Source organism: Balaenoptera acutorostrata, chromosome 13 (assembly GCF_949987535.1).
Source record: "Balaenoptera acutorostrata chromosome 13, mBalAcu1.1, whole genome shotgun sequence".
Lineage (NCBI taxonomy): Eukaryota > Metazoa > Chordata > Mammalia > Artiodactyla > Balaenopteridae > Balaenoptera > Balaenoptera acutorostrata.
The window spans coordinates 58,269,036-58,296,131 of record NC_080076.1 but is presented as its reverse complement, the minus strand read 5'-3'; the positions used below and the strand labels follow the sequence as shown (position 1 = coordinate 58,296,131).

At 41.0% G+C, this 27,096-nt stretch overlaps 1 protein-coding gene across 8 annotated transcripts in view; it reads left to right on the top strand.

Annotated features, from left to right (window-relative positions):
- DLGAP1 (DLG associated protein 1) overlaps positions 1–27,096 on the top strand; it is an 855,942-nt gene that overhangs the window by 587,363 nt on the left and 241,483 nt on the right. For all 8 annotated transcript variants that reach the window (XM_057526434.1, XM_057526435.1, XM_057526433.1 and 5 more), the window contains one exon: positions 9,331–9,545. In XM_057526434.1, the coding sequence (XP_057382417.1) occupies positions 9,331–9,545 (215 nt within the window). The remainder of the gene's footprint in view (positions 1–9,330; positions 9,546–27,096) is intronic.

Genomic DNA, 27,096 nt, shown 5'->3' with positions numbered 1-27,096 from the left:
AGAATCAGAAATAGAACCGGGTAGCAAAAGCCACAGATGTTCACTACAATCAAAATACAGGGTAGACAATGAATAAAATGCATTTTCCTCCCATCTCCTCATATTATACTGGAATATAGTACCGTAGTTACTATTTCTTGTTCATCACAAGGGTATCTTCCCAACAGATCGTGTGCCCCCTTTGACATGAGCATCACCTCAGCAATATTTTCTGCCAGCCCCCAAAGGCCCACAGATCCTTCCCCTCCTTTGAGGGGTCACAAGACCTTGCCCCTCCACATCTCTCCTGCAGTGCCATTTCCCAATGGCAATGTGCTTTGCACAGATACGTTCAACTCCAAAGGAACAGTTTTAGCACCAAGAAGGGGATTCATAAGAACAAACTACAAAGCCAGTAGGTAATTCGGAGGTACTGAAATTTAATGCTCAACTTAGCTTGATTCGCTTTAAAGCTATTTTTACTCTTTCCCTTCATCCATCCCCCCAGATTTGCCTGATCCACTTAAAACTTGTAAACCCCTTTGAGACCAGACTGTGTTTTGTGAAATGTCTTTGGTGTATCACCCTGGCACCTGCTATGGTGCAAGGTACCCTGTAGATACCTATAAACGTACGTGGGTGAGAATAATTCCATAGGGTAGCAGTGAGTGAATCACCATCAAATAGCATTGTTTACAAAGTTCTATTCAAGGGTATTTTAAACTGTTATTTGGAGAAAGATGTGGCAAAGGGTATTAGCCCTATTTAAAAAGAGGTAGGTATTTACTCTTGTCCTTGATAGGTAATTTTTAAGCAATCTGAAGCAAATTAACTTTTACACCAGCTTCAGGATTCAAGGGGAGTTAGAAAGGGTGGTTGCCAGGGAAATCAGGCCTTGGGATCTACACATCGTGTAATTGTAATTTTCCTATTCTTGCTCTTTTTTTTTTTTTTTTCTGCTTTTGCTCTGAAAAGAGCAAGCTAAAAAGGCTACAGGGACATTTATGCCAAGTCGCATTTGTCAAGTTGAAAGCTGTGTGGAGCAGAAAAGCAGTTCTCCCAGCTGCAAAGAAGATGCAAAGGAGGCGAGTGAGTAGGGAATCTGAGAGCTCACTAAAAGTGCTTAGAAGGCCGACGCATTACAGCCATTTCTGTACAGAGTGCCAGGCAGGACCTTGACATCCAGGGCAAAGCCTTCTTACAAATGCTGAAAAACCACCGGAGTGCTTGGAGGCCCTCACAGCACCCTTGAAAGTGTGGCAGTCATGCAGGTCTTCTGATTCCTCACAAACTGTCCATGTACGTTTAAGCAAAAATTGAGAACAACAGTTGTTAAGGGCGCCACGCCATGGTGAGACAGCAAGCGCTGCTTTGTCTCACAATTATTTTCCATATTTATTATTTTAAACCCTCTTTATCCGTGCTAGCCAATTAGGGACAAGCTACTGGGTGTGCTTATTTCAATAGTTACATTTTATTTTTAAAAAGTACAGAGCATGGGAGCACGCACTCCATTTTTTTTTAAGTTAATTTGTTCACACCCTCAATCAACATATCAGAGGCAGCGTGATATCCTCAAAGGCTTTGGTATCAGATAAATGCAGACTCCTACTCGTTATGACGAGCTTGGGCAAGTCAGTCCAGCTTTTTGAGTTCAGTTTTGCCGCAGTAAAGTGGAAACAGGAGCGTCTATTTCATAGGACTGCTAGAGGGATTAAAATAAAGTCACGTTGGTATCACTTCCAGCCCTTGAGATTACTCTATAAATGTCAGCTTATTCTGTAATTATCTCAGATCCCCAGCTTTCCTTTCCTAAGTACAGGTTTGCCTCCTCCTATTTACCCTTCCTTATCAAGCTCAGGAAAGGCCAAATAGGTTGACCCCCTTCAGCTATAGCCAAGTGTCCTCACTTACCAGGTTGCTTCAATTGAAATGCTCAATTGTTGAAGAAATCAACAGCTGCTAATGTGTAGCCTTGCAAATACAAGCCTAGCATTGATACCCACGATTTTAATCACAGCTCTCCCTTGCTATATTGTCTTTATTTCTACCTAATGAACCAAATGCCTAAGTTATTTCTCCCAGCTTCTTTGGCTCCTGATGAAATAGAAACTGGCTCTAAACCTCACCTCTGCCTTAGGTTTATGCGTTTTCTTCCCAAATCTCTGCAGCCCAGAACTGCTCACAGAATTACCCCGGCCTCCCCTGGTATATTTCAGGACACATGCTCCATTTCGGCTGTCCCGGCTTTCTAAGTGTCTGCATTCCTTTTGTGGCTCTCAGATTTCCCCAAATCTCACGCATTTTCATTACTCCAAACCTCACCATCCAACTTCCCATCCTGAGATAATCTGCTCTCAAGGAGTCACACACACATGGCTTCATCTCCCAGCCATCGGCTCCCAGACCATCCCTGGCACAGTATGTCGGACTCTATCTATATTGAGTTATACTCTATGACAGCAGATCCGCCAAACCCCGTGTGCATTGGAAGGGCCTTTTCAAAGTAAGCCTTCCCATGTCTGCAATAGTATGTCTTATTTTAATTTCAAGGCATGTAATTCTTTGTTTATGATTTTTTTTTTCCTCCAGACAGACTTTAAAACTCTCAGAAGTTGTTTTCTTATCTGAACTCTGTGTTCTTTAGATTATCAGAAAATGACAATTGTTACTCCTAAAACAACCAAGATCTAAATACAAAGAAAAAAAATCCCCGGACTGTGTATGGCAAACCCCTCCCAGCTTGGGCACGGTGTCACTCTGACCTAGCTACTAACCTCTCTGGACTTCAGTTTCTTTATTTGATAAACTGAGATGATAATATTTACTTTTCCTATCCTTCAAGGTGGTTGTAAGGATCATGAGACAATTGTGTAAACTTATGTTTTTGGCCAAAGCATGACATAGATGAATGCTAACTGTTATCAATCTGGTCACTAAGGAATACAAACATTAAGTTCTATAATTGCTATCCCAGAATACATCCATTTGTGTTCTGATTTTTGCACATATTCTTTAAAAAGCTGTTTGATAGATTCCTGAGCTCCATATTTTTCACATTTTAGCATCTTTGATACTGGAATGTATCATTTAATCTATGGAGTGTCAGAGCTTAATTGGTGGTGTTTCTTTCTTAGTGGTACAAAAATGTACTGAGGAGTTTGCGTTGGTATCTTGGATTCAGGAAAATGCAGCATTTGGAGCTTAGGGGAAAGCTGAGGATGTGTAAAAGTAGGGGTACCTTGTCTATTCAGAATAGAATAGAAATTCTATTAACCAAGAGGGGAACAGGATAACCTCCCCCCAACCAAAAAAAAAAAAGCAATTAGCAAAGAGTTTGAGACATTCAGACAGAAGGAATTACCTTGTATGATGCCACTTTAAGGTTCCCTATGGGAAACCTTTTATATATATATAAAATATATATAATATACATTATATTATACCTTATAACTTACATATATTATAAATAGAAATATATAATATATTTTATTTATATTTATAATTTTCATATATATGAGATTTTTCTATTTTTACATAGGGTTGCATATATATATTCCCTTTGCTTTTATATCTTTATACTAGAATATCTACTTTAATGACTAGAAGGATATTAGAAAATACCACTGCTTTTTAATCCCAAGATATTTATAGCTCGCCATACTTTAAAAGTAGCCATGAGGAGACAGATCTGTAACATTTATTCTCAGATTTTTAATGGTGCTTTGAAGTTCACAAGCTATATTCACACACATTATCTCTATTCATTATACATCTATTATCATCCCCATTTTACAGATGAAAAAATTGAATCAAAGAGGTGACGTGACTCATTCCAGGTCACACACAGTGAGTGAAAGCAAAATTGGTGTTGGAATTAATTAGTTCTTCTTTTCCAGCCTCTCCCCACCACAGTGACTAAGCGCTGCACAGAGCAGACACTTCGTGCAGCCCAGCACCTCCCTGACCACCGGCTGTTGGCCTTAACCGTCCTCAGACATCTGGAATGCATAGGTCTTGAGTCAAGGTTTCTAAAAGAAAAATAGCTTCTCCAAATACAAAAATATCTCCCATGGAGTTTTCTTTTTCCTTAAGATTTCTGCTTTATGAACAAAAAGGAGTCATGTGAGATTCGATCACTGGGAAGCCAGGCCAGCTTCAGGTGGCCCAAGGAAGCAGGCTCCCCCCTTGGTCCTACAGAATAGAGATGAGTCCCCAGGACAGAGAATGTAGAGTATTTCCTTATGGGTCAGTCTCACTTAAAATTGATGGGCGAAGGCAGTATATTAGAAATTTAAGTTTTTGCTTAATATATTTCAATTATTTCTGCCCCTCCATTATCAAAGAAATTGAAAGCAAGGCATGAGAGTCTTCTTGGAAAGCCAACATCATCCACCATGAGGGAGCACCTGTGTGCCGAGTGCAGAACGCCCATAAAACAGACCTTTATTGAGCACTTCCTGTGTGCTCGTGGTCATGACCTCATTTAATCCATGTATAACTTTATGGGGTAGGAAACAGACAAGGAAACTGAGGCACAGAGAATTTAATTAATGAGCCCATGGATGTCCCTATTTAGTGGTCCAGCGGAAACCCAAACCTGGAAAAGCTGGTTGCAGAGCCCAAGCCCCTAACCCTTCAGCAGTACGGCTTCCCCCAGTTTCAGCAAGCTTACCGAGCCATTGGAGAGATGACACAAAGACACAGAAAACAAGTCATGTATATAAATGCCATTGTAGGATTATGCAACTTAAGTACTTAGAAGGAATCTGTGGATCAGGTTAGGGGCCATACCGTCTCCATCACAACCATACAACTCTGCCCTTCTCATTTAAAACCAGCCACAGTCAATATGTAATGAGTGAGCATGACTGTGTGCCAATAAAACTTTATTTACAAATGCAGATGGCAAGCTGGATTTCACCTGTGAGCTACAGTTGGCTGACCCCTTATGTAGATGGTACATGCTATAGATTTCACAAAGGAGTTGAATTTAGGCTGGAGCAGTTGGAGGGAGCTTTGGGATTGCTGAGTTCAGCTTGAAGGAAGATTTGAGATGGGTTTACAAGAGCCTGTGTGACCTGGTCCCACCTCCCCAGCCTCTCCTGGCATTTCCCTCTTGGTCAGGACTCTCCCGCCACAATGGCATCTTCTTCCTAGGCTTCAGTTACACACAAAGCTTATCCCTACTCTAGAGACTTCGCACTGGCTGATCCTGCTGCCTGGAAGCGCCTCCCCAGCTCTCCTCCAGGTTGGCTCCTTTGGTCGGAACTGATCTCCTCTTAGATGTTACCTCTTCCCAGTGGCTTCGCAGAGGAACAAGTTAAAGGAGTTCTCCTCCAACCCCTTTGTCACATCACCCCATCTTATTTTCCTAATGGCATTTATGGTTTCTGAAATCGTCTTGTTCATTTATGGGTATACTTGTCTATCATCCATCTCTTCCTGCTCTCCTTCTGCAATGTAAGCTCCACAACTTGGGATCAACATTTGTATGGTTCACTGCCTGCACATTCCCGGCACCCAGACCATGGCTGGAAAATGAACAAGCAAAAAATACTTGCAGAGACACCACTTTGGGAAAGCAGGTGTTTTCCTTACTTGCTGCAAGTAATAAATCCTGCCTTCTCTGGAAAAAAAAAGAAAAAGAACCTTGCAAAAGTGAAGGAAGAAGGGAGGCAGACAAGGAGAGAGGCAAAGAGGGAGACAGAAAATGTAAGCATGCCACCATTAGGTGGTATTAATTTTCTCTTGTTGCATTAGGATGGCCCATCATTCAGTGCCCATGACACTATTTCAACTAAGAAAGCATCTTCATCCTGTAATTAGAGGATGATAGCACCTGGTTATGGTCATTCCTTGTCAGAGACAGGTCTTTTTACTCCTGAACCATGACATATGGTTTAAGTTATAGCCTGGCTATCCCCAAAATAGAAAAATGCACACTAATCCTCATTTTGTTCTCTCAAAAATAAAGTTCTCCACTGGAGTTTCATGCTTAAACATACGCATTAAAAAACAAATAATCCTCTTTTTCTCTAACCCATACTGTTGTTAAACCCTAAGCTTTATTAGACTGATTTTATTGCTATTTCTTTAATGAAGCTCGTGCAGGCAAGCAGGACATCTGGCTTGCCTGTCATCAACAAGTGCCCAGGCTGTTCCTTTATCTGCTCCAGCTTCCCTTTCTTACAAAGACTTCCATTCCCCTAACCACTAGGACCAGTAATAGGAAGGTTTTCGCAGACAGATGCAAGGTTAGTTTTTTCTTTGGATTTGCCTAAATCTTTTCTCTCTGTGCAACTGACACAGAAAGACACAGCAACCTTGACTAGATCACAATAGTAGCTGCAGCACATGACTCTCCTTTCTTTTCAATGGAAAGGGAGTAACATTTCATGCCCTGGCCCCTAAACAAACTGGTATGCTTTCCTTGAAAACAATGTAACCAACCACTGCCTCCTCTTTTGCTTTCAAATTTAAGAGACATAATAAAAACTGTGGCTCAAATTATAGCGACTTTGCTGGCCCTTATTGTTCAGCAACAGTATTTTTCTTCTCCAAAATCTTGAGGTTCTGTTTCTTTACGTTTTTCCTGGAGCTAATTTCTGTATTATTTTACATGTAATTTACTGTAGGCTACTTTTCAGTGTATGAATAATGTATTGATTTTTAAAATCCATTCCAAAGCAAATCACTTCCATAAACTTCTTAGCTGCTATCATTTGAAAAATATGTTTAATTGAAACATATATGCATTAAATACTTCCCAGCTGGTTCCCTTAGCAACAGTTGCAGCCTGTTTCTAGTATAAGACCAAGTTTCCACCATAAACTAAATTTGGGGAAAAAAAAACACCTAAACAAAAATTTGCCATGTTTTGTTTCATAAGCAATATGAGCTAATAAGTTGTCATTGGTCTCTGACATAGTTCAGAGAGCAACACTTATGAGCTGTGCATCAGTACTGAGAAATGGCAAGTGTTGGCTGCCTCCTCTGTGACCCTCAGCTGTACCAACTTAATTTATAAGATGTAATTACTGAGCCAATAATGAGGTTCTGAGTATGATCATATCTTTGCAGTGACTCACCTGCCAATGGAAGGAAAACAAGACTGTTCTCAGCATTTATAATTTCCCTAAGAAGTCTCCCTGTTGCTATGGTGATGTGGATGGGTTTTTAGCTAAAAAAGCAAAAACTCTACATTGCTACTACCATAATTAATAAACGGCAAATGGATCAGACATGATGGATGACGAAGGTGTCATAGGACTATAGTTGTTCAGTTCTATAGGTGCCACAAGATCATACAGAGAGAGACAGCATCAAATATGGTCACGGCAAGACCCCAAGAGCTGCTGGGCTGGAACTCTGCCCCTTTGTAGCTGGGATGTTGGGCGAGTTACATAACCTCAGTTTCCTCATTTGTAAAATGGGGATAATAATAGTGCCCTTAGCTGTGTGGATCAAATGAGTTAACATTTATAAAGCATTTAGAACAGTGCCTGCACATAGGAAGCATGATTTAAGAGTTTGTTAAATAAAATAAGCTGCATAGTGAAGCTTAACCACTGTTTTCAGGTCCAAGAATAGTAGCATCTCTTCAGTCTGATGTTTCTAGATATACGTTTTCAAATTATATAGATAAATGTATAAATTAAGGAGGAAAGAATAGTGCTTTTAGTGGAATGTCTGTTCTCAGTTCCTAGAACCGATAATGTTTAAAAATCTATGTCTACTCTGTGTGTGTATCATTGTGGACAGTTAACACTTTAGATTTAAAATTTGTATGTTATTAATCATAAATTTTAGATTAAATAAACACTTATCTTTAAGTTAAACCAAAAATGCTTTGGACCCTAGTGCTGCCATTTATTAGTTGTGTGTTCTTTGGCAAATTTCTTAAGTTCTCTGAGCTTCTGCTTCTCATCCAAGAAATACAGAAAAATACACAGAGTTGTTGTATCGATGAAGCAAGATCCTATAAGCAAATTTCTTAGCATAGTTAAATGTTAATAATGAAACATGGCATTATTTAATGGATAATCAGTGAAGAGTTAGCATGAAAATATTCAATACCTTTTTACCTTCTCAGTGCAAACCTGGCCAGTTCTAGGGAGTCCTTCCTGGATCCTCCTTCCCCATCACCATTACTAATAACTCCTGTTCCTAGTGTCTCCTTAGTGCGTAGTCTATCTACGGCACCACGTCTGAAACTTGCTAACATGTTGACTTGGAACTGTTCCCAAATTTTTGTATGCTCTGTCTTCTCATCTCTGTTATCAGCTTGTTGAGGGCAAGAACCAGCCTCCCCATTTTCTGGTCTCTTTTAATTAAGCCCTGTACAGTGTTCTGTGCACAGTACGTAGGATGTTCGTTCCTTCTTAATGGATACAAAGAGTGGCCATTCTTATGCATTTCTTTTACCAAATGGAGGAGATATGAGACCCTAGGTTGGGTCCGTGTTGAACTGGGGAATCTAAGAACTGAAAATAAGGTCAGAAAGAAGCCCTCTGTAGCATAGGGTGGTGCCCTGCTGAACTCAAAGGAAATGATTGTAGAAAGAAAAACGAACAGCGTGCTGAGAACATTGTCTTGAGGGGTCCCCACAATTAGGGACTTGGAGCAGGATCCAGCAAAGCTAGAGGGAAAGAACAATTCAGATAAGTAGTGGATAAATCAGGTAAGTAGAGTAACAAGAAAGCCAAAAGGGGGGAGACTCTTAAGAGGTGTTTTGAGTGTGTGTGTGTGTGTGTGTGTGTGTGTGTGAAGAGGCCAAGAAAAATTTAAATTAAGAAAGTGCCACTAGCTTTCATGAGGAGATCATTGGAAACCTTCAAAGAGTGTTTTGAGCACTCTATGGAGGCTGAATCCAAATTAAGAGGATTCAGAAAGAATCGGTGCTTGGGAAGTGAATGCAGCTGGTGTAGACCACTGGTTTAGGAGGAAGCACTATGGATACAAGATGCTAGAGATGGAAGATGCAGGGAAGGTAAAAGAGAAACATTCCTGAATTTTAAATAACAACTGAAAACAAATCATTGAAAACCTCAAATAAAACCTCTTTCCAACGGCATCCGTATGCCTGACAATTATTTTCAGCGTGAGAAAACGGAGAAGTGAATCAAATGGTTATAATTTTTCCTAGTACACAGGTTCTTTCAAAGCTTGAGACGTAGATTTGCATGTATTCAAAATATTTTCAGACCAATTATGGTAAAACACTACTGTTGAAAGGTTAATGTCTAAAGTTTTACATAATTACCTGTATTACCCATACTCACAGTCAGGAAAGAAAAGAAGAAGATAGACTTTTATAAAGCACAAACTATCTGTTTTGTATCTGCATAGGTCCCTCAGGATGAATGGACAGGGTACACCCCTCGAGGTAAAGATGATGAAATTCCCTGCCGTAGAATGCGGAGTGGCAGCTACATCAAGGCCATGGGAGATGAAGACAGCGGGGACTCGGACACCAGCCCCAAGCCTTCTCCCAAAGTTGCTGCGCGAAGGGAAAGCTATCTCAAGGCTACTCAGCCATCCCTTACAGAACTCACCACACTCAAGTAAGTGTTTCCAACGCTCTACTTCCGGTAGCCCCACCCCCTGTATAATCACCTACAATCCGATCTTGCAACTTCTAGCGTAAATGGGGCAGAAAACATCCCACAGATGGAGCACTGTGGTGTACTGAATGTTCTATTGATCTTGACCTTAGGTCTGACTCATACATCCCAGGGCCTTCAAAGACATAGGCATCCAGGTGCGCCCTGCATAGAGCATAAGCTGAACCCCCAACCTTCCAAAAGAGTTTGCAACAATCCAGAATGGCCTCTAAAAAGAAGTAAGATTTCTGACCAATGAGGATATCTGTGTATCCCCACTCTTGGACGTTGTTTAGCCACTAAATCTATGGGGCAACACTTCCTTAAAAAACTCTTGAATTTTTCAGATGATTGAGTAATAAAATAGAGTAGATTATCTTGGAGAAGGTTATAGAATGTGGCTATGCTTAAAAATTGGGTAATATGTGAAAATTCTTGACAGATGTTTTTAAACTTGGACACTCGATACATATTATAATTTGTAAGACCTTAAAAAATTTTTTTTTGTTTTGAGAAGTATGATTCTAAGTAGTCCTTACTTCAGTTTGTGCTATTTGTAAACAGAGAACAGCATTACAAAAGAAACTACTGAAACTGATTATTGTAAGGGCTGATTTAATTGTTAATATTATTTCTGGAGAGCAAATCAGAGCCTTGGAACAGATCATCATGTGGATCATCATTTGGACTAAAAAAGTATTATGGGTAATTAGTATTTTTAAGTGCCTTTGATTCCATATTTTGAGGAAATACATATTACTATTCATGCATTTATATTGCATTACAAAATAAAATATTAAAAGGCAAAGTAAATAAAATAGAAAAAAGACCAAATCCATCAGATTGAGAAGAAACTAGATTATTAAACCTAGAATACTAAAAAACAGCTGACTTCTATCATGAAAAATGTATTCAAATAGCAAACTATCAATATATTATATCTTAAAGAAGTGACAGAGAGGGTCCCCTCATGAATTTTTTTTCAGAGGATCATGTGGAACCACTGTGGATCATTTCAATGAAAAATGAATACCAATGACATTAGTAAACCAACCCAAGAAAAGCAGCTCTTTCTTTCCTTCGGCTTCTGGTTGCCCTTCCTCTTTGCCTTTATTACTGCAGGTGATAGTTTCCTAGTGTTGCCATGACCAAGTACCACGAACTTGAAACAGTACAGATTTATTATCTCACAGTTCTGGAAGCTGGAAGTCTGAAATCAAGGTATTGTCAGGGCCACGCTCCTTCTGAAGCCTGGAAAGAATAATATCTCGTTGCCTCTTCCTAACTTCTGGCTGTGTCCGGCTGCCCTTGGCATTCCTTGGCTCGCAACTATGGCACTTTGATCTCTGCCTCTGTCGTCACCTGGGCTTCTCCTTTCCGTGTCTTCGCGTGGTTGTCTTCTTATGATGTCAGTCATATTGGATCATATAGGATCAATAATGACCTCATTTTTAACTTGATTAAATCTGCAAAGACCCTATTTCCAGGCAAGGTCATGTTCACAGGTATTAAATTTAGGACTTTGACATATCAGTGTGGGAAACAAAACTTTGACATATCAGTGTGGGAAACACAATGTAACCCCTAACCCTACCACACAAGGTAACAGTTGGTCACAGAAATGGAAAATACAATCGGGTCTTCATTGCACTGTGGCACCCCTCACAGAGGCTCAGAAAAGAACTGAGCCAGTCTGCAAAGAACTGGATTTGTAATAATGGCAGTGGGCCGAGGTGGTAGGAAAATTGGGGGGGCCAAGGAACCTTCTGGGAAGTATCTTCTATGAACTTTAGAATATCTCTCCCCTAGAGACAATCAAAGGTAGTCACAGCTGTGGTGTTAACTGACATCTTCTAGAAGATGCAAAAAAAACGGGGATGCTTTGGGCAAGAAATTCACTTGGACCCTCAAGATCTCAGTGTCCTCAAATGCAAACCAAGCAGTGGGATTCTGCAACTTCCAGAGTCCCTTCCACCCCCTTTATATCCCATTCATTTATCTATTGGGATGCACGTCACTTCAGACGCATGATGCTTTGGGTCGTGGGGGATGAGATACAATGACTCCTGCTGCTTGAGTCCTACCAGGGACAAGGAGAAGAGAAAAGAACAGAGCCACAGGGGAGGGTGCGGGGAGTGCTCTAAGGAGGCTGAGGACAGGGGAGGCGCAGAAATCAACTTTCACCGTTGAGTCTTGGACCCATCCCCTTATTCCCTTATGGGGAATCTGCTCTGAAGTCACTGGAACTCTTTCATTTTGCTTCCACCTGATGTTATCTTCCTTTAATGTCCTAGAGCCTGTTTTTACAACCATCCTATATATATATATTTTTTACTGTTCAGAAGTTTGAAGAGCAGAAAAAGGTGAATACACAGATAGTGGCTAAACTGATGGTAGAAAGGTCAGGTACCTGAGTATCAGAGTAGTGACTGCGCCTTTCTTCCTCCAAACCTATGGAAATTCCAAATGGTACCCAGTTTACTAGGGGACACCTACTACACTGAAAAATGTTTTTCTTTTCTAAGGATGGAGTTTCACCAAACCATCTCTGTCACCCTCCATTCTTCAGTAGGCAAGACAACAGCTCACTGTCATTCACACACGCCTTTCTTCCCTGTGCTACCATCACCTCCCCCAGACTTATTTGTCATAGTCTGTTTGTCTCCATTCATTTCTCCCTCATCTGCTCCAGGAGCTCCCTTTCCCCTTACGGTCCACATATTAAGCTTCCATCATACTCAACGACATAGGTGTCTTAGTGATGTCTAGTTTAATGAGATTTCAAGAGGTACACAAGGGAAAGAAGGGGAACACACTAGGAAAGCAAAAATTCGGACATGACATAACTCATAATCCATTCTTTTCTTTCTTGACGATGTTTTGACTGGAGCTCATTATTTTTCTAGTTCGAAGTATTCCATCCCTCATAAGAAAAAAAGATCCCCATATCCTGGAATTCTAGTTCCCCAAAAAAGAAAACTATATTTTTGTTCCTACTTCTTTGACATTTAAGTCCATTTTTTTTCCTCCTTCCTCCTCAGCAATTCACAGCTTTAGGGATGAATCATAGCTATGAACCAAGATAACTAAAATTAGCCAAGTGAGATGGGGCAAACATTTTGTTTGAGGTTTTCAACTCCCATCTTCTCTCAGGAATGTTGGAGAAGGGGCACTCCTACACTTTCTTACATTGTTTTTCTTCTTTCTTTTCTGTTTTCCAAAGGCATCTTGAGAGCTTATTTCTGAGGCTGGTTTTCATCAGCTACTTAATGTCAATGATTGTGTCTTAGGTAGATAAGGCCTAAGGTCAGTTGAACATTCTGGAGTCAGAAGGAGTCTTGAGACAATGAACTCCATCTTTGGGCTGCAAAACTTCTGTAGCTACTCTCTGGGGACCATTATCTCTCCCACTCCCTTCTCTTCTCCCACAGATAGTAACAAATCCCTTCCCCTCACCGCTAGCTTTTCCTTCTTTCTTCATTATTAACTAACAACGAATTTGAAATGGCATAACACCCAAGAATATTAGTATTTTCAAAAAGAACTTCTGAATGTTTAATAGTAAATTCTCAGGCAAGTAGGAGAGAGGTTTGGAGGCCCAAGTTGCCTCAAAGCAGGTCACCACATCTTGGCTCTGATGAGGGATTTAAGTCTTTTACTTGGATTTGCTATAGTATGCTATTTATTCTGGAAAGGAGACTCCTGTCTGCTTCCATGATTAGTTAAAGCCATGTCCAAATCCCATCGTGGACTTTTATTCAATAGACTGTAAAAAGGACTTTTAAAAAATGACATTAAGTGAGCTGTCATGTAAAAGATTCTAAAGTTAAATTCAAATAAATGTCCATTAATCCTAAGCAAATAACACTCTAAAATCTCTTCGTAGTTCTTTATCCCTTCATCCAAGCACTAAGAAAAATTTTCTCCTGGAAGAAATAGTCAGCCTCTGATATTATAGACTTTGAAACTCCTCTGAAATCGGCGAGATGGGCCCCAGGCTTCTGTGCATGCTTGGCTCTGGAGAGCTCCCAGCAATGTGGATAATGTATCTAACAAAAGGCTTCAGGAAGATTTATTTTCAATCCTAAATGCTAATTTATTTTCAGGATGGTTAATCCTCAAAATCATCATTCTTTTTCTAATCCTGAAACTTTTTAAAAAATAAATAGCTCTGTGGCTTTTGGCAACTGGTTTGATGTCTCTGAGTCCCACCACCCGCCTCCCAAATTAAATGAGAGTCTCATGCTCTTAGCTTGGATGGTGCCACTTAGATTGCTCCCTCTCAGCCCCACCCCAGCCCCATGCAGACAGCATTAGCTGATCCCAGAATTAATGGATCCCAGCACCCTCCCAACTGAGTACAGACTAGGCCTCGGATCCCTTCTCAACAGAGCTTCAACCACACTTCTCATTGACCAGCCATGACACAAGGTGCTATCCCTCGTCTACATGGTCTCTGAGGAAACTTTCAGCACTAATGTGTATAATTATAAGGATGAAGCACAAAGCACTGGCAGTTCACAGTCTGAAGACAAAAGAAGGTGGTATTGGTAAATGAAATAATTTGAGAAGAGACAGATGGGGTTGTTCTCCTTCAGCTTTAATTCTGGAGATTTACAATGAGTCAGTTCTACATCAGGAACCCAAAACTGTAGCCTCTTACTGGAGTGTCTTGTTTTGCTTATCTACGTAGAAGTTTCCTTCTCCCTTTTTTCTCTCTAGACACACTACGTCCTCTGCTGTTTCTTCACATTCCACATGCCCCTCCCACCCACCTACAGCTCCTTGTATTCCTTCTCTTCCCAGAAAAAGGAGGGGGCACGGGCTATGAAGATGGAAGCATGGTGATTTTTTTTTTCCTACGGATGTGAACCATATTGAAGAACATAGCCACGTACATCTTTCCTTCTTTGTCTTAAGTGGAGGGAAATGTTTCTGTTTTCCTTTGTTGTCTGTTTCCCCCAAATGCTTTGATATTCCACTCCTGTCCCTCAGTAACTGTAACATATAGAAGCAGATGCCCCTTCCAATGGGAGGATGAACAGACTAGCATAACCCAACACTACAAAATTGTGAGTTTATGTCCTCAGTGACATAAACTCAGGATAGTTTCCCATCTTTCCCGACCATAACACTGTCTTCTTATATCCTCTATCCTCCCAACCCCTTCCCCCCCAAAATAAGAAGAAATGGGAAAAAGTTTAAAACAGGGAAACTCATTCATTTACTCATAGACAAATTATCTAAATACCTTTCAACCCACTGCTAGAAAAAAAAGCCTGGTTAAAAGACAAAATAAACAAACAAAACCACTGGTACAAGAAATTGCCTATTATATTCAGCCCCTGTCACCATGCCCAGCTTAAAAAAAACAGGTCTCTCTTTGGGGTGTGAATACTCTCCTCCAAATGAGATGGGCGTGTAAGTATCATAGTCTGTATCCTGGTCTCTTGCTCTTTAGCAAAGACCATTTTGGAAAGGAGCCTGCATTGATTGCACTGTCCCTGCAATGATCACAGCCTCAGAGAGGAACGAATTGTCTGTGTGTCTTTGAGGGAGGTGAAGGAATGAAAGGAAATTCAGATGCCTTTTAGAGAGAAGGAATGGAAAGTTTAAAACACAGGAGAGAGATTTCAGTTTTAATGAGGTTCTAAGTGCCTGAATGAGTGCTCAGGGCTTACATTTCTTTGTCTTGCTTTGTTTTGATTGTTTAATCACCATAACTCCATACATGAGATTTTCCCCACTTTACAAATGAGGAATCTCTGTCTTAGGGAGATTAAATAACTTGTCCAAGGTTACATGTCAACTAAGATATGAGGCCAGGGGTTGAAAGCAGAAAGAATAAAAGGCTGGTTGGAATGATGGACTCACTGAGACTGCAGAGATGAGCAAAAGATATGAAAGAGGGTCCAAAATGGAAGAGAAAAGGAAGATCAACTGGGTGCCCAGGAAAAGGAGCCATTCAAGGCAGATACGGAGAATTCAGAGCAGATTTGAGGGGGATGTCAGAGGTTGCAGTGAAATAAGTTCTGACCTGGAAGTGCAAGCAGGCAGACATGCAGCTGAAACAGGAAGGGCCTTGAGAACATCTTGACTCAGGCTTGGCCGGGGGTAAAGAAAGGAAAGATCAAATGACCAAAGGATTGAGGAGATTAAGAGTTAAGTAGGCATTGGCTGATGGGGTCATGGGGACAAATGACGGCCTCTTGGGAGCCTGGGTTCAGCCCAGTTGGGACAAGTGTAGTAGCAAACCCGGGACCTGTGTGTGCTCTTTGTCTGTACAGTGTGTCAGCTGGGCCTTCCTCACATGCCCGGCCAGGTGTGGCAGTGTCAACAAGGCCCTAGAGACAATGGAGAGATGGGGGCAAGGGAAGACCCCAAAGAGGGTTCTGGAAATGAAAAGTCCTCACTCCTTTAAGGCTATACTACTTACTATCCTGCCAGGGAGACTTCTGTTTGCAAAGAGTGTTAAAACTCCTTTCCTTTGCCCATCTGTTTGCAACCATTCCCTCAATTTCATATCTGTGTTCCCTGTTAAAAGTGCAGACAACCAGGTATAAAGAACATGCTAATAATAGTCAGAAATTTTATTCGTGTTTCACTCACTCATTTATTCATGTAACAAACATTTATTCAGCACCTTTAATATTAAAGTACTGTGTGAGGCATGTACACCTTGGTTTCAATAAATTTATTAAATGCTTTTCTAAAATCTGGTTTTCCAGGGTCAAGTAGGAGTAAAAATATATATATATATATATGGCTGGATATACTCTCAAATCGAAAAAGGGCAAAGGCAGGCACAGTAGAAATGAAAGGAATTAAAATTCAGAGGCTGGTAGTACTAAAGTTGATCATTTGTTCAGAATTTTTCTCTGATCAGAAAAATCCACTTTACCTGGCACGGGGAGGGTTTTGTTGTTGTTGTTTTGGGTTTGTTTGTTTGTTTGTTTTTACAGTTTACTATTTTGTCAGGATAGTTCAAGTTATTAGCTTTGCTGTCATTTTATATCATTAAGGAAATCTCCTCATGGGCCTCAGATGGCAGGAATGAAAACAGTTCCTTGAAAAGGACCTCTAAGCAGACGTATTAGAAGCTGCCTCTCATCCTTTTTGAGGGAGGCTGGGCGTTAAGTCCGAAGTACATGTACCTTTACAGAGGATGCATATGAATAACAAAACCATCAACATCCCTATATATAAAACAGAAAGAAATGAGATCAAAACTGCAGCCCAAGGAATTTAGGTTAACTGCAGGGAGGAACTTCTAACGGCAAAGTTTTTAATTATTGCATAAATTAATTTGGGAATTTTGAGAGCAACTTTCCCAGGCATCTTTTAAAACAACCTGAACTCCCTTTCTCTGAGCACATTGATAACTCTGCTTGGAAATTTGGGTGGAACAGACCAAATCTCTATATCAGATTTTTCCAGCCTGTGGAGTCTAAGCCTTATCATGTACACTGATCCTATATTTTTAAGATAAGCATGCAGGAAGATGAGATTTCAAGGTGCCCACATAATTCACTGCTTTGTAAGTACATCACTTCTCTTCCTGACTCTTCTGCTTCAATCAACTAAATTCAGTCTTGAAATGTTGTGGTTCACCTCTCACCTCCTCAAGCTTTAGGGCTTCCCTTCACTCACGTGGATGACTGCAATGGACCAGTTTGTCTAGCTGCCTCTAGCCTCTCTTGGCAACCACTCTTCCCAGAGACTTTCTACCAGGTCACCGCGAAATCATTTCTGAACCCCATGTGTCTCTTCATATGGTCCCTAACAGCGTTGAGTTTCTCTCTCCTTTGAGAGCTTCTTCCCTGCTTCCCTCTTACAAGGATTCTATGCTTCTATCAAATGGAGCTCCTAATTGTTCTTAGGATCTATTTTGCTGGCTTCAGGCCTGTCCTAGTTGGAATAGGCTACATTATACTGGGAGTGAAAAACAACCCCTAAATCAGAGAGGCTTCTAACAGCAAAACTTTATTTCTTGCTCATGCTACCTGACCATCTTGGGTCAGTAGGGAACTCTGCTCGCCTTGGTCACCCAGGACCAAGTTATGGATACAAAACATCAACAAAGGCTCCCAGAGTCACCAAGGCAAGGCACGAGCACAGGGTCTTAACGCTTCCTCTCGCAAGTGGGACAGGTCTCCTCCGTTCCTGTTTATGGGCAAAAGCTAGTGACATGGCAATGTCTATCTTCAAAGAGGGCAACAAAGGCAATCTTACCATGTGCCCAGGACATGGATGCACAAAACAATATTTGGCAAGCAGCACCAATGACTATCAAAGTCTGTCTGGACACAAAATTTTTGGCTTACTGTCTCTCCCACAAGCAAAATATATTCATGCCCCACCACCATCAAGGGGAGAAAATCCAAAAGCCCTGTCCTGGCCCTATCATAGCCCCATCAGCTTCAAAATGTATGGTCTGTGGGTGATGTGTGATAGCCTATAGAGCAGGGAATGATGCACTATAAGAGCTACATCTGGTCCAGATGTGGCTCCTCTGCATCTGGAGACCTGCAGACTCAAAACGATAAACGATTTGCCTCCCATACACCCCATACATAATGACAGGAGAAGGTCAAACCATCCACAATAAACATTCCCATTCAAAAAGGAGATGGGAGCTAACAGTAGTCACTGGTTCATAGCAATTCTGAAATCCCACTGGGTAGGATGCTCTCAGCTCTGGGGGAGGGAATGTTTCTTGATTAGGCTGCAATTCTGCTCCCTGGAGCAACTTCCCTGGTCTTTGTCCCCCATGTCATCCAGCTCCCTGGGAGACTGTTCCATTTCTATTATCCTCCATGACCATATCCAAAGTACACATCAGGGAACATGTTCTCCTTGGAGCCAAGAGACATTTTAGGACTTCTCTCATTGCCGTGTCTTTTAATTTAGGCTTGTGATGCTTTGGGAAGTACGGCTCTCTCAAGACCATAGTCAACTTCTTACCTATTGGTTCCAGTGAGTTCCATGTAGCAACCATCACACAGAACCCTTGGAGATGCAATGGCCATTTTTGCTCTATTTGTTTGCCTTCCTACCCTGATGCCTCTCTCTATCTCAGATACTCTCAGCTTATCAACTTATTAGCCGCTCTTCCCTGAAGCATTTTAATCTAATTAAAAAGATTCACTTAACTGTATCTTCATTCTAAATCATTTGACTCCATTCAGAAGCATGAACAATGGAGTGAGGGGACCATGTCCTTGATTTGAACGTTGCCACACAGGGTGGTTTTCATCATGTCTTCTTTACTCAAAGGCTTTCTTGGGTTTACTTTTTACAAATCGGGTTGAGATCAGTTGCTTCTTCCAATCCCACAAGTCCACAAATGTCTAGACTCTTCTTATTCCCTTTCACTATTGCTTGTATTTAACCAATTCTTTTCTGAGTTTTTTTCAAAGTACATAACACCTTGTTGAAGGCTGCCAAGAGCAACCAACACATTTTATTAACAATGTGTTTTGCAACTACTTCCCCTAGAGTTATGAGTTCATTTGTTACATCATCTACCTTCCTAGTTGTTGTAGACAACAATTTACCAAATGACTCACCACTGTGTAACATGGATCGGTATGTTTCCAGACTCTGATAATTATCTTGCTTCCTGTTACCAAATCCTATAACCATAGCCACATATTTTAGGTTATTTTGTTGTTGTTGCTGTTGCTGTTACATGAGTACTCAATTTCTAGTACTAATTTATATACAAGCTAGGATAGGCCAGGTTAAGCTTTGTTAATAAACAACCCCAAATTGCCAAAGCTTATTTCTTGCTTACAAATTTATTTGTTGGACAAAATTTCTTGTGTCCATCATGAGTTAGCAGGAGGCTCTCTTCATTGTATTCACTCAGATACCCAGAAAGTATATCTGAAGGTATATCTCAATCAGTGCTCCCGTGGTTATTGAATCAGAGAAAGGGGATACAGTGAATAGGAAACTATTTCCTGGAAGTGATGCACATCGCTTGTGTTCACATTTCATTGCTAAAGCCGCCTACAGACCACACGAATTTCAAAGAGGCAGAGAAGTGCAACATTGCCACGTGCCCAGAAATGGAGAGCTGGATGTACATGATGAACAGCAGTAATGGTCCTCAAAGCCTTTGTTTATGCCATTCCCCACCCTATACCCCAGGAATGCCATCTCCTCTTCATCTGTTCATTCAAAAAAGGCTTACGATAGCATGTTGCTCAAAAGCGCAGGCTCTGAGGCAAGATTATCTGGGTTCAAAACCATAGCTCTGTCACTTCTAGATGGGTTACTGTGGGAAAATTATTTAACCATTCTGAGTCTCAACTTCCTCACCAGTTATACAGGGATGGTAATATTTCCAACCTCAAGAGTAATTGTGAAGCTTGGGAAAGGTAGCGTATGTGAAACTCTTAGAACAGTGCCTAGCAACGGTCAGTGCCCCATTCATGTTAGCTATTACACCATTATTATTATCATTGGCCACCTACTACTATGAGCTAAGCACTGGGATATATCAGTAGTCAGGGTTCCTAGTATATTAGAACTTACAATCTAATGGTGGAGAAGAGTAGAAGGAAGTCTCCATTCTTTTCATTCTTCCTCTTAAATTTAACCTCTCCCTGTTGGCTGTTATTTCTTCCTCCTAAGAACTCCGGAAGCACTGTGTTGAAACCTTTCTCACGGTAATTACAGCCTTCTCACACACTTGCCTATTTTCTCTGTTCCCCATGCCAAAGGGGGTTCAAATGCTATCTGAAGATGATTGTGGGGACTTCCCTGGCGGTCCAGCGGTTAAGACTCTGTGCTTCCATGACAGCGCATGTTCGATCCCTGGTAGGGGAACTAAGATCCCACGTGATGCACGGTGCGGCCAAAAATAAAATAAAGCTGGTTGTGAAGCCCATGGCACAATCCCAAGGAGATGCAAGCAACGCTCCCTCACCATTACACCGTCCCTACCTGCTTACGGGGCCTTGATCAACAGCTTCCTGGAGTAGCTTTCACCTGTAGTTGCTGAGATGAATTGTGATCTCACATCTGCCCTCCACCCTTCGGCTGTGTCTCTGCTCACTCAGACTCTTCACCCTCCCTCTGCCTCTGAATCTGTGGTTCTCAGAAAGCTCCCTGTTCTTTCCCAACCCCGCTGAGCATCGTCAGCCCACCTGGAGGCTGGAAGCTCAGCCTGGCAGGTACACATTAGCGTGTTAAAAATATGATGCAGCCATGCCTCGTACTGTCATCCACGCTGAACATGGGCATATTTCCCTCAGTTCATCTGGGGAATCCCGTCCTTTCTAGTTCTGGGAGGAGGAGGGGAGTGGATGTAACAAATCAGCCTTAACTACTCCTTTTAGAATTGGAGAAGGGTTCTCTTCAGTGATCGCGGTAACTGTTTTGCACCCTGTCCAACTTATCTGTGAACCCAAATAAACCAATGAGGAGGAGATATATTTGCTCATCTATCCTGATAACTAGGAATATCTTAATATGCTTCCAAGCCTATTTTTCAGGATAAATAATTGTAGATAACAGTTTACCAAGTGTTTTCAGTATATCTCATTTGATCCTCTCAATGGCCTCAGAAGGAACTTGGAATTGATTTTAAACAACACTTTACAGATAAACGAAGGGTTTCGCGTGGTTAAGAACTTCACGAGATAGAGCTGGGTTCTGCTTTCCACTCCAGCTTTCTTCCTCCCACTGCCTAGTGGAACTCTGGTCACTTTTCCCCCAGCAAGACTGTCCTCACCATCTGGACACCATTCCTGACTTCCAGCTCAGAAACTTCTTTTAGTTCTTTGCACCACTTCTCTTTCCCAGAAAAAGCAGAGCTGACAACTCAAGGCATAGATCCAGGATACCAACTGCCTATGAAATTGCCACCACCATGGTATCATCACCCCTGGGCCAGATGTCAAGAAAGATGGGCACTTGGCTGTGAGTGCAGGTACCTGAGAAGATCGGACTGGTCCTAGAGATCGTGTCTGGAGAGGCTGGGATTAAAAAGCCAAGATGGGACTCTTTCCCTGGTTGTTTCCCTTGTTTCCTCCACTCAGTGAAGAAAGGTTGTGTCAGAGTTTCAGAGTGAGAGAAGTCAAGGATTAGAAGGGCTGGCTATGTTCTTTAAGCCTGAGACTGTGCACTTCCTCATTTTAAGGAATCACTCAGCGGTGTCGTCTGGGTCCAACTGGCCAATGAGAGCCGAGGGTTCACATCTCCTCCCAACTCCACACTTGGTTTTGTCACCCTGGTAACTTGATATTGGCCATGATGGGAATATTTATACCACGGAAATCAACAAACCCTACCAATCAGATATTCTTCCTCCCAGAGAGCCAGGTTTTAAACATTTTCCTCTATGCCACTGCACATTATCTTCATGGAGTCTTGATTCTGAGATAGATGAAAGAAAAATCTTAGAAGCAAGGCTGGAAAGAACTTTAGAGATGATTCCCACCCTGTTATATTACAAATGAGGTGGAGGCCCAGAGAAGATCAGTGACTTGCTTAAATTATGGGGCAAGTTTTAGGACCCAGGTTTTACGACCCAGGTTTTCTCATGCTCAGTCAAGAATTCTTTCCAGAGAAATCAAAGTTTTCAGCAGCTACATTCCCTGAGGGAGACAAGAGAAATATAAAATTTGATCTGTACTGCAAATATCTGATTAAGCACCACCAAGAGTGATGAAAACTATTTTGTAGCATTATTTGTAAGTTTCAAAATTACATTATGTATGTTACCTCAGACTATAAGTGCTAGATTTGTTCAGGAAATAGGAAATTATTAGGAAGTAGAAATAGCAAGGGGTGCCTTCCTAAAACAGAAAGGATTCAGCCTGGAATTTGAATAATTACTCAGAAGTAATAGACTGGGGAGGGGAAAGGTGTCTGAATATAAAGAAACCAAGCTGATTGATGCATGAGGAGTATTTAAAAATGGGAAACTGTCTTTGGAAAGATAGTGAAGACTTTTATAAGCAAGATCCTTAAATATCCAGAGAATTCATTTTGTTTTAATCCAGTTAGTGAGAGTGAATTGTTGGTGACAGAGAAGGGGAATTAAGTCATGTTTTGTTTCAGAAGGATGGCCTGTACATTGTGGAGTGAAAAGTCAATTATAGGAGGGTTTTTCTCCCATTTAGATGAAAGGATATGCTATACTATTTTCACGGGTATCTACATCTAGATGGATGTTTTCTGACATCTCAGTGTTCGTTCTTTCTGTAGGGAGGCTTTATGGGTGATTTCCTTTTCTTTCTTGTGCTTTTCTCTATTTTTGTTGTTTTTTTATTATTTGTGTTTTTTGTTAGTGTGCATTTAATTTTTTTAATTGAAGTATAGTTGGTTTACAATGTTGTGTTAGTTTCAGGTGCACAGCAAAGTGATTCAGATATATATATATATATGTTTCCTTTCAGATTCTTTTCCACATAGGTAGTGTATATTTAATTTTAACCCAAAAACTGATCTTAAAGAATAATTGACTAACACCTAGAAGCACACCCTACATGCCAGTACATATAATAATATTAATGGTAATGGAAAAGAATATGAAAAAGAACATATATATGTATAACTGAATCACTTTGCTGTACAGCAGAAATTAACACATTGTAAATCAACTATACTTAAATAAAACAAATTTTTAAAAACTAATAATTCTAATGGTACCTATAAGACAGAAATGAGTACTGGATTACTCAATGAGGAAACTGGAACACAGGAGGTTAACTGACTTGTCGAAGGGTACAGAATTGGAGCTCCACAGCCAGTATTTCAATCCAGAGCCCATACCATGAACCTCTATACTACGCTGCCTCTGGATGTAATCCAGAGACAAATCATACGCAGAGAGTTTGAAATCAAGTAAAGGAAGTTTCACTGATCCAGACACGAAATGCTAGAAGTGTAGACCAGGGTGATAGCAGAAGAGGTGATATGCAGTTAAACAGGTAAATAAAAATGTCAAAAGTCAACCAGGAATGGGTCATTTCCCTTTGTATTGCTATTTTCTCTTGTTTGTCACAGTGATACCCTACATCACAACAAATGCCATGCCTACACACCTCTCCTTTCTGTTTAGGAATAATGGGAAGGTTTCCTTTTTTATTATTGTAAAAATAACACTCGTAAAAATTTCAACAGCACCAAAGAGTGTTTTAATAGTATGTAAAAGTCTTCCCTCCCTCTCCAATCCCTTTTTACCCCTCCTTAGAGGTAAGAATTGTAACCATTTCTTGTGCATCCTTTCAGAAATGTTCTATGCATATACTACATATACATATCTACACTTTCTTTACACACACTGTTCTACAATTTGTTCTTTTCACTTAAAATTATTTCTTAAACATTGTTTTATATAAGTGCATGTAGATTAACTTTTTTTAAAAAATTCTTTTTAACAACTGCAAAGTATCCCATTGTATGTGTATACAATAATTTAGGTAACCACTTCCCTCTTTTTTCTAAAATATTTTTAAAATATTTTAAAAGTACTTTTAAAATATTTTTAGTATTTATTTAAATAAATAAATTTAATATTAAAAATTTTTTAAAATATTTATTTATTTATTTGGCTGCGTCGGATCTTAGTTGCGGCACATGGGATCTTTTGTTGCAGCACAGTGGGCTTCTCTCTAGTGTGGCACACTCTCCAGGGCACGCCGGCTCTCTAGTTGTGGCATGCGGGCTCTAGAATGCATGGGCTTAGTTGTCCCATGGAATGTGGGATCTTAGTTCCCCGACCAGGGATTGAACCCACATCCCCTGCTTTGGAAGGCGGATTCTTAACCACTGGACCACCAGGGGAGTCCCTGATGGGGAATATTCTGTATGCAAAGCTATAGAAGGTTAAAAGGGCTTAGTTATAAGAAAAAGAGCTATTTCTCTTTGGTTATGGGATTATAAATCTAGGGCAAGAGTGCAGTAATGAGCTAAGAGTTTAAACGTAATTTTAATAAACATGAGGTCTTAGGATCTCAAAGCCCTTGATCATTTGAAGAGAATGAAAAAGAAGCAAAAAGCATGATATAAAGTGAAATACGTTCCCAGCTACCGAAATCAAAAGGTATAATCATAAAGCCTGCTTTTTCAATTCCTTGCATGCAGGACTGGGTTCTAAGACTACGCCACTCAGGGCTTGAATATAAACAACCTACCACTGGAAAAACAATCCAGGGGCCATTGTAAGAAAGAAGTAGATTTTTGGTTTTGGGTTTTTAACTGACAGTCATGGTGATATTTTATCAACAGCTAGAAATTTCCAGCTTATTTTCCTTTCTGAATATATTGAGATTGGCTGAGCTGTTTGGAAGATAAGTTAAGATCTTTCTTCCCACTCCTTTGGCACTGGCTGTTTTGAAAAACACAATTATCATCTTACGTAGGGGAAATACTTAGTATTAGCTGGAGGGAGAAGTGACCTTTAGGGTAAAAAATTCTTAGGTTGTTTTGTCTTGTTTTCCCAAAATAAGGTAAAGCTATTAAATGCCTGTACTACTCAACACCCTGGACCTTCCCTGAGTTTGGTTAAGTAGTTGCCCATAGCAACCACCAACACTGGAAGAAGCTGAGCTGAGTACTGTGGGGAAAAAAAGGTGGTGAGCATCTGTCCACCTTCCCTGATCCTTTCCTGTGCCCCGGAGGTAACTACGTTAAATCTAAATGGTAATTTAAATACATTAATAATGTTTTCTGTGCTCCTTTATTTGAAAAACAAAAGCAAAAAACACCTCTACTCATTCAATGGAATGATAAAATACTGAAAATGTAACAATTGTCCTTTGAGTCTGCTAGCTACCCTGGACTCTGTTAAAGGCGGAGTACCAGGAAGCAGAGGAAGGCTGGGAAGAAACTCCACAGAAGGGGCAGATCGCTCGGCCACCCCCCTCTGTTTTCTTCCCTCTCCCATCATCGCCATGTCCACTCCTCAGGGGCCCACTCATGACAATTAGATCGCAGACCTGACGATGTAAAAGCGGCACAAAATACTGAGAAAAGGCAGACCCGAGTACAGATCCGCACTTCACCACTCTGCAACCTTAAACCAGTTACTTAACTTCTCTGAGTTCAGGGTCTTCTTTTTTTTTTCATTTTTAAAATGGTTCAATTATAATTAAGTGAATATTGTGAGGATTAAATGAGCTAACATATGGAAGCACCTAATCTGAAATGCTTTATCCAGAAAGCTCGTATTTATTGTCTCCAATGCGCAAGCCACAAATTTTACTTTAAAACCAACCAAGCAACCTAGAGGGAAAAAGACAACGGAAAACCACAGAAACAGATACGTTTACAGAGAATAGATGCCTCAACCCACCCCCACCCCCATATACCAAGCCAATTGGGCGGATCCCTGTGGGATTCTTTCCACACAACCGGAATCCTAGTCTCCTCCTCAAGTGGAGGACTGGCCCTGGACTGTTTTTCTTCTACTCTGTGGCTGCCCTTGGCCTTTGATCCCTGTAGGTTCACCCCCTGGTCCCGTCCCCAGAAGGAAGGTACTTCTGTCGTTGCCTCTCCAGTTGTGCCCTCTGACTGCGGGTCTATACGGGGTCCCTGGAAGCCCTGTCTTTGTCCTTTATCCATCCTCACCGATTCGTCGCCTCTGTTGGGAGACTTCATGGGCAGGTTGCTGAGACCGATCTGTGGTTTGGTGCAGCCAAGTGTTTTCTTTACTGTTCTAAACCGGTATCTTTGCCTGTGTTTCCAGGAAGTCACTGGTTGGGGAGCAGGGCTTGCACTGGACCAGATCCTTCTGCTGAAACTTGTAATACACTAATTCCTTGACTCACTTGACCAATTTGGGTGAAACACATGCCTCTGATAAGGTACAAGGTCACCTACCTGATCCACCACTAAAAATGTTAAGATTACCCTGTTTTCTTGCTCACTAACCTTTAATGATGGAAAGCTTTCTTTCTTCTCTTATTCTTCGTATTTTTCATTCTTTGATCTACATCTGCCAGTATTGACGATTTTCTGTCTCTGAGAACAATGGCTCAAGAAAGAGTGGTGAGGGGCTTCCCTGGTGGCGCAGTGGTTAAGAATCTGCCTGCCAATGCAGGGGACACGGGTTCGAGCCCTGGCCCGGGCAGATCCCACATGCCTCAGAGCAACTAAGCCTGTGCGCCACAACTAGTGATCCTGCGCTCTAGAGCCTGCAAGCCACAACTACTGAGCCTGCGTGCTGCAACTATTGAAGCCCACGTGCCTAGAGCCCTTGCTCTGCAACAAGAGAAGCCACCACAATAAGAAGCCCACACACCGCAACAAAGAGTAGCCCCCGCTTGCCGCAACTAGAGAAAGCCCACGCACAGCAACGAAGACCCAAAGCAGCCAAAAATAAGTAAATCTAAAAATATAAATTAAAAACAAAAAAAAAAAGAGTGGTGATGCACCATAGGAAGGAAAAATAACTACATGATTAAAAATGAATTCTGGTGATTATTTGTACCAACAAAGTGCCTGTTACTGGAACTTGCTTGGACAGCACCAGCTCCCAGCCCCTGTGTGACAT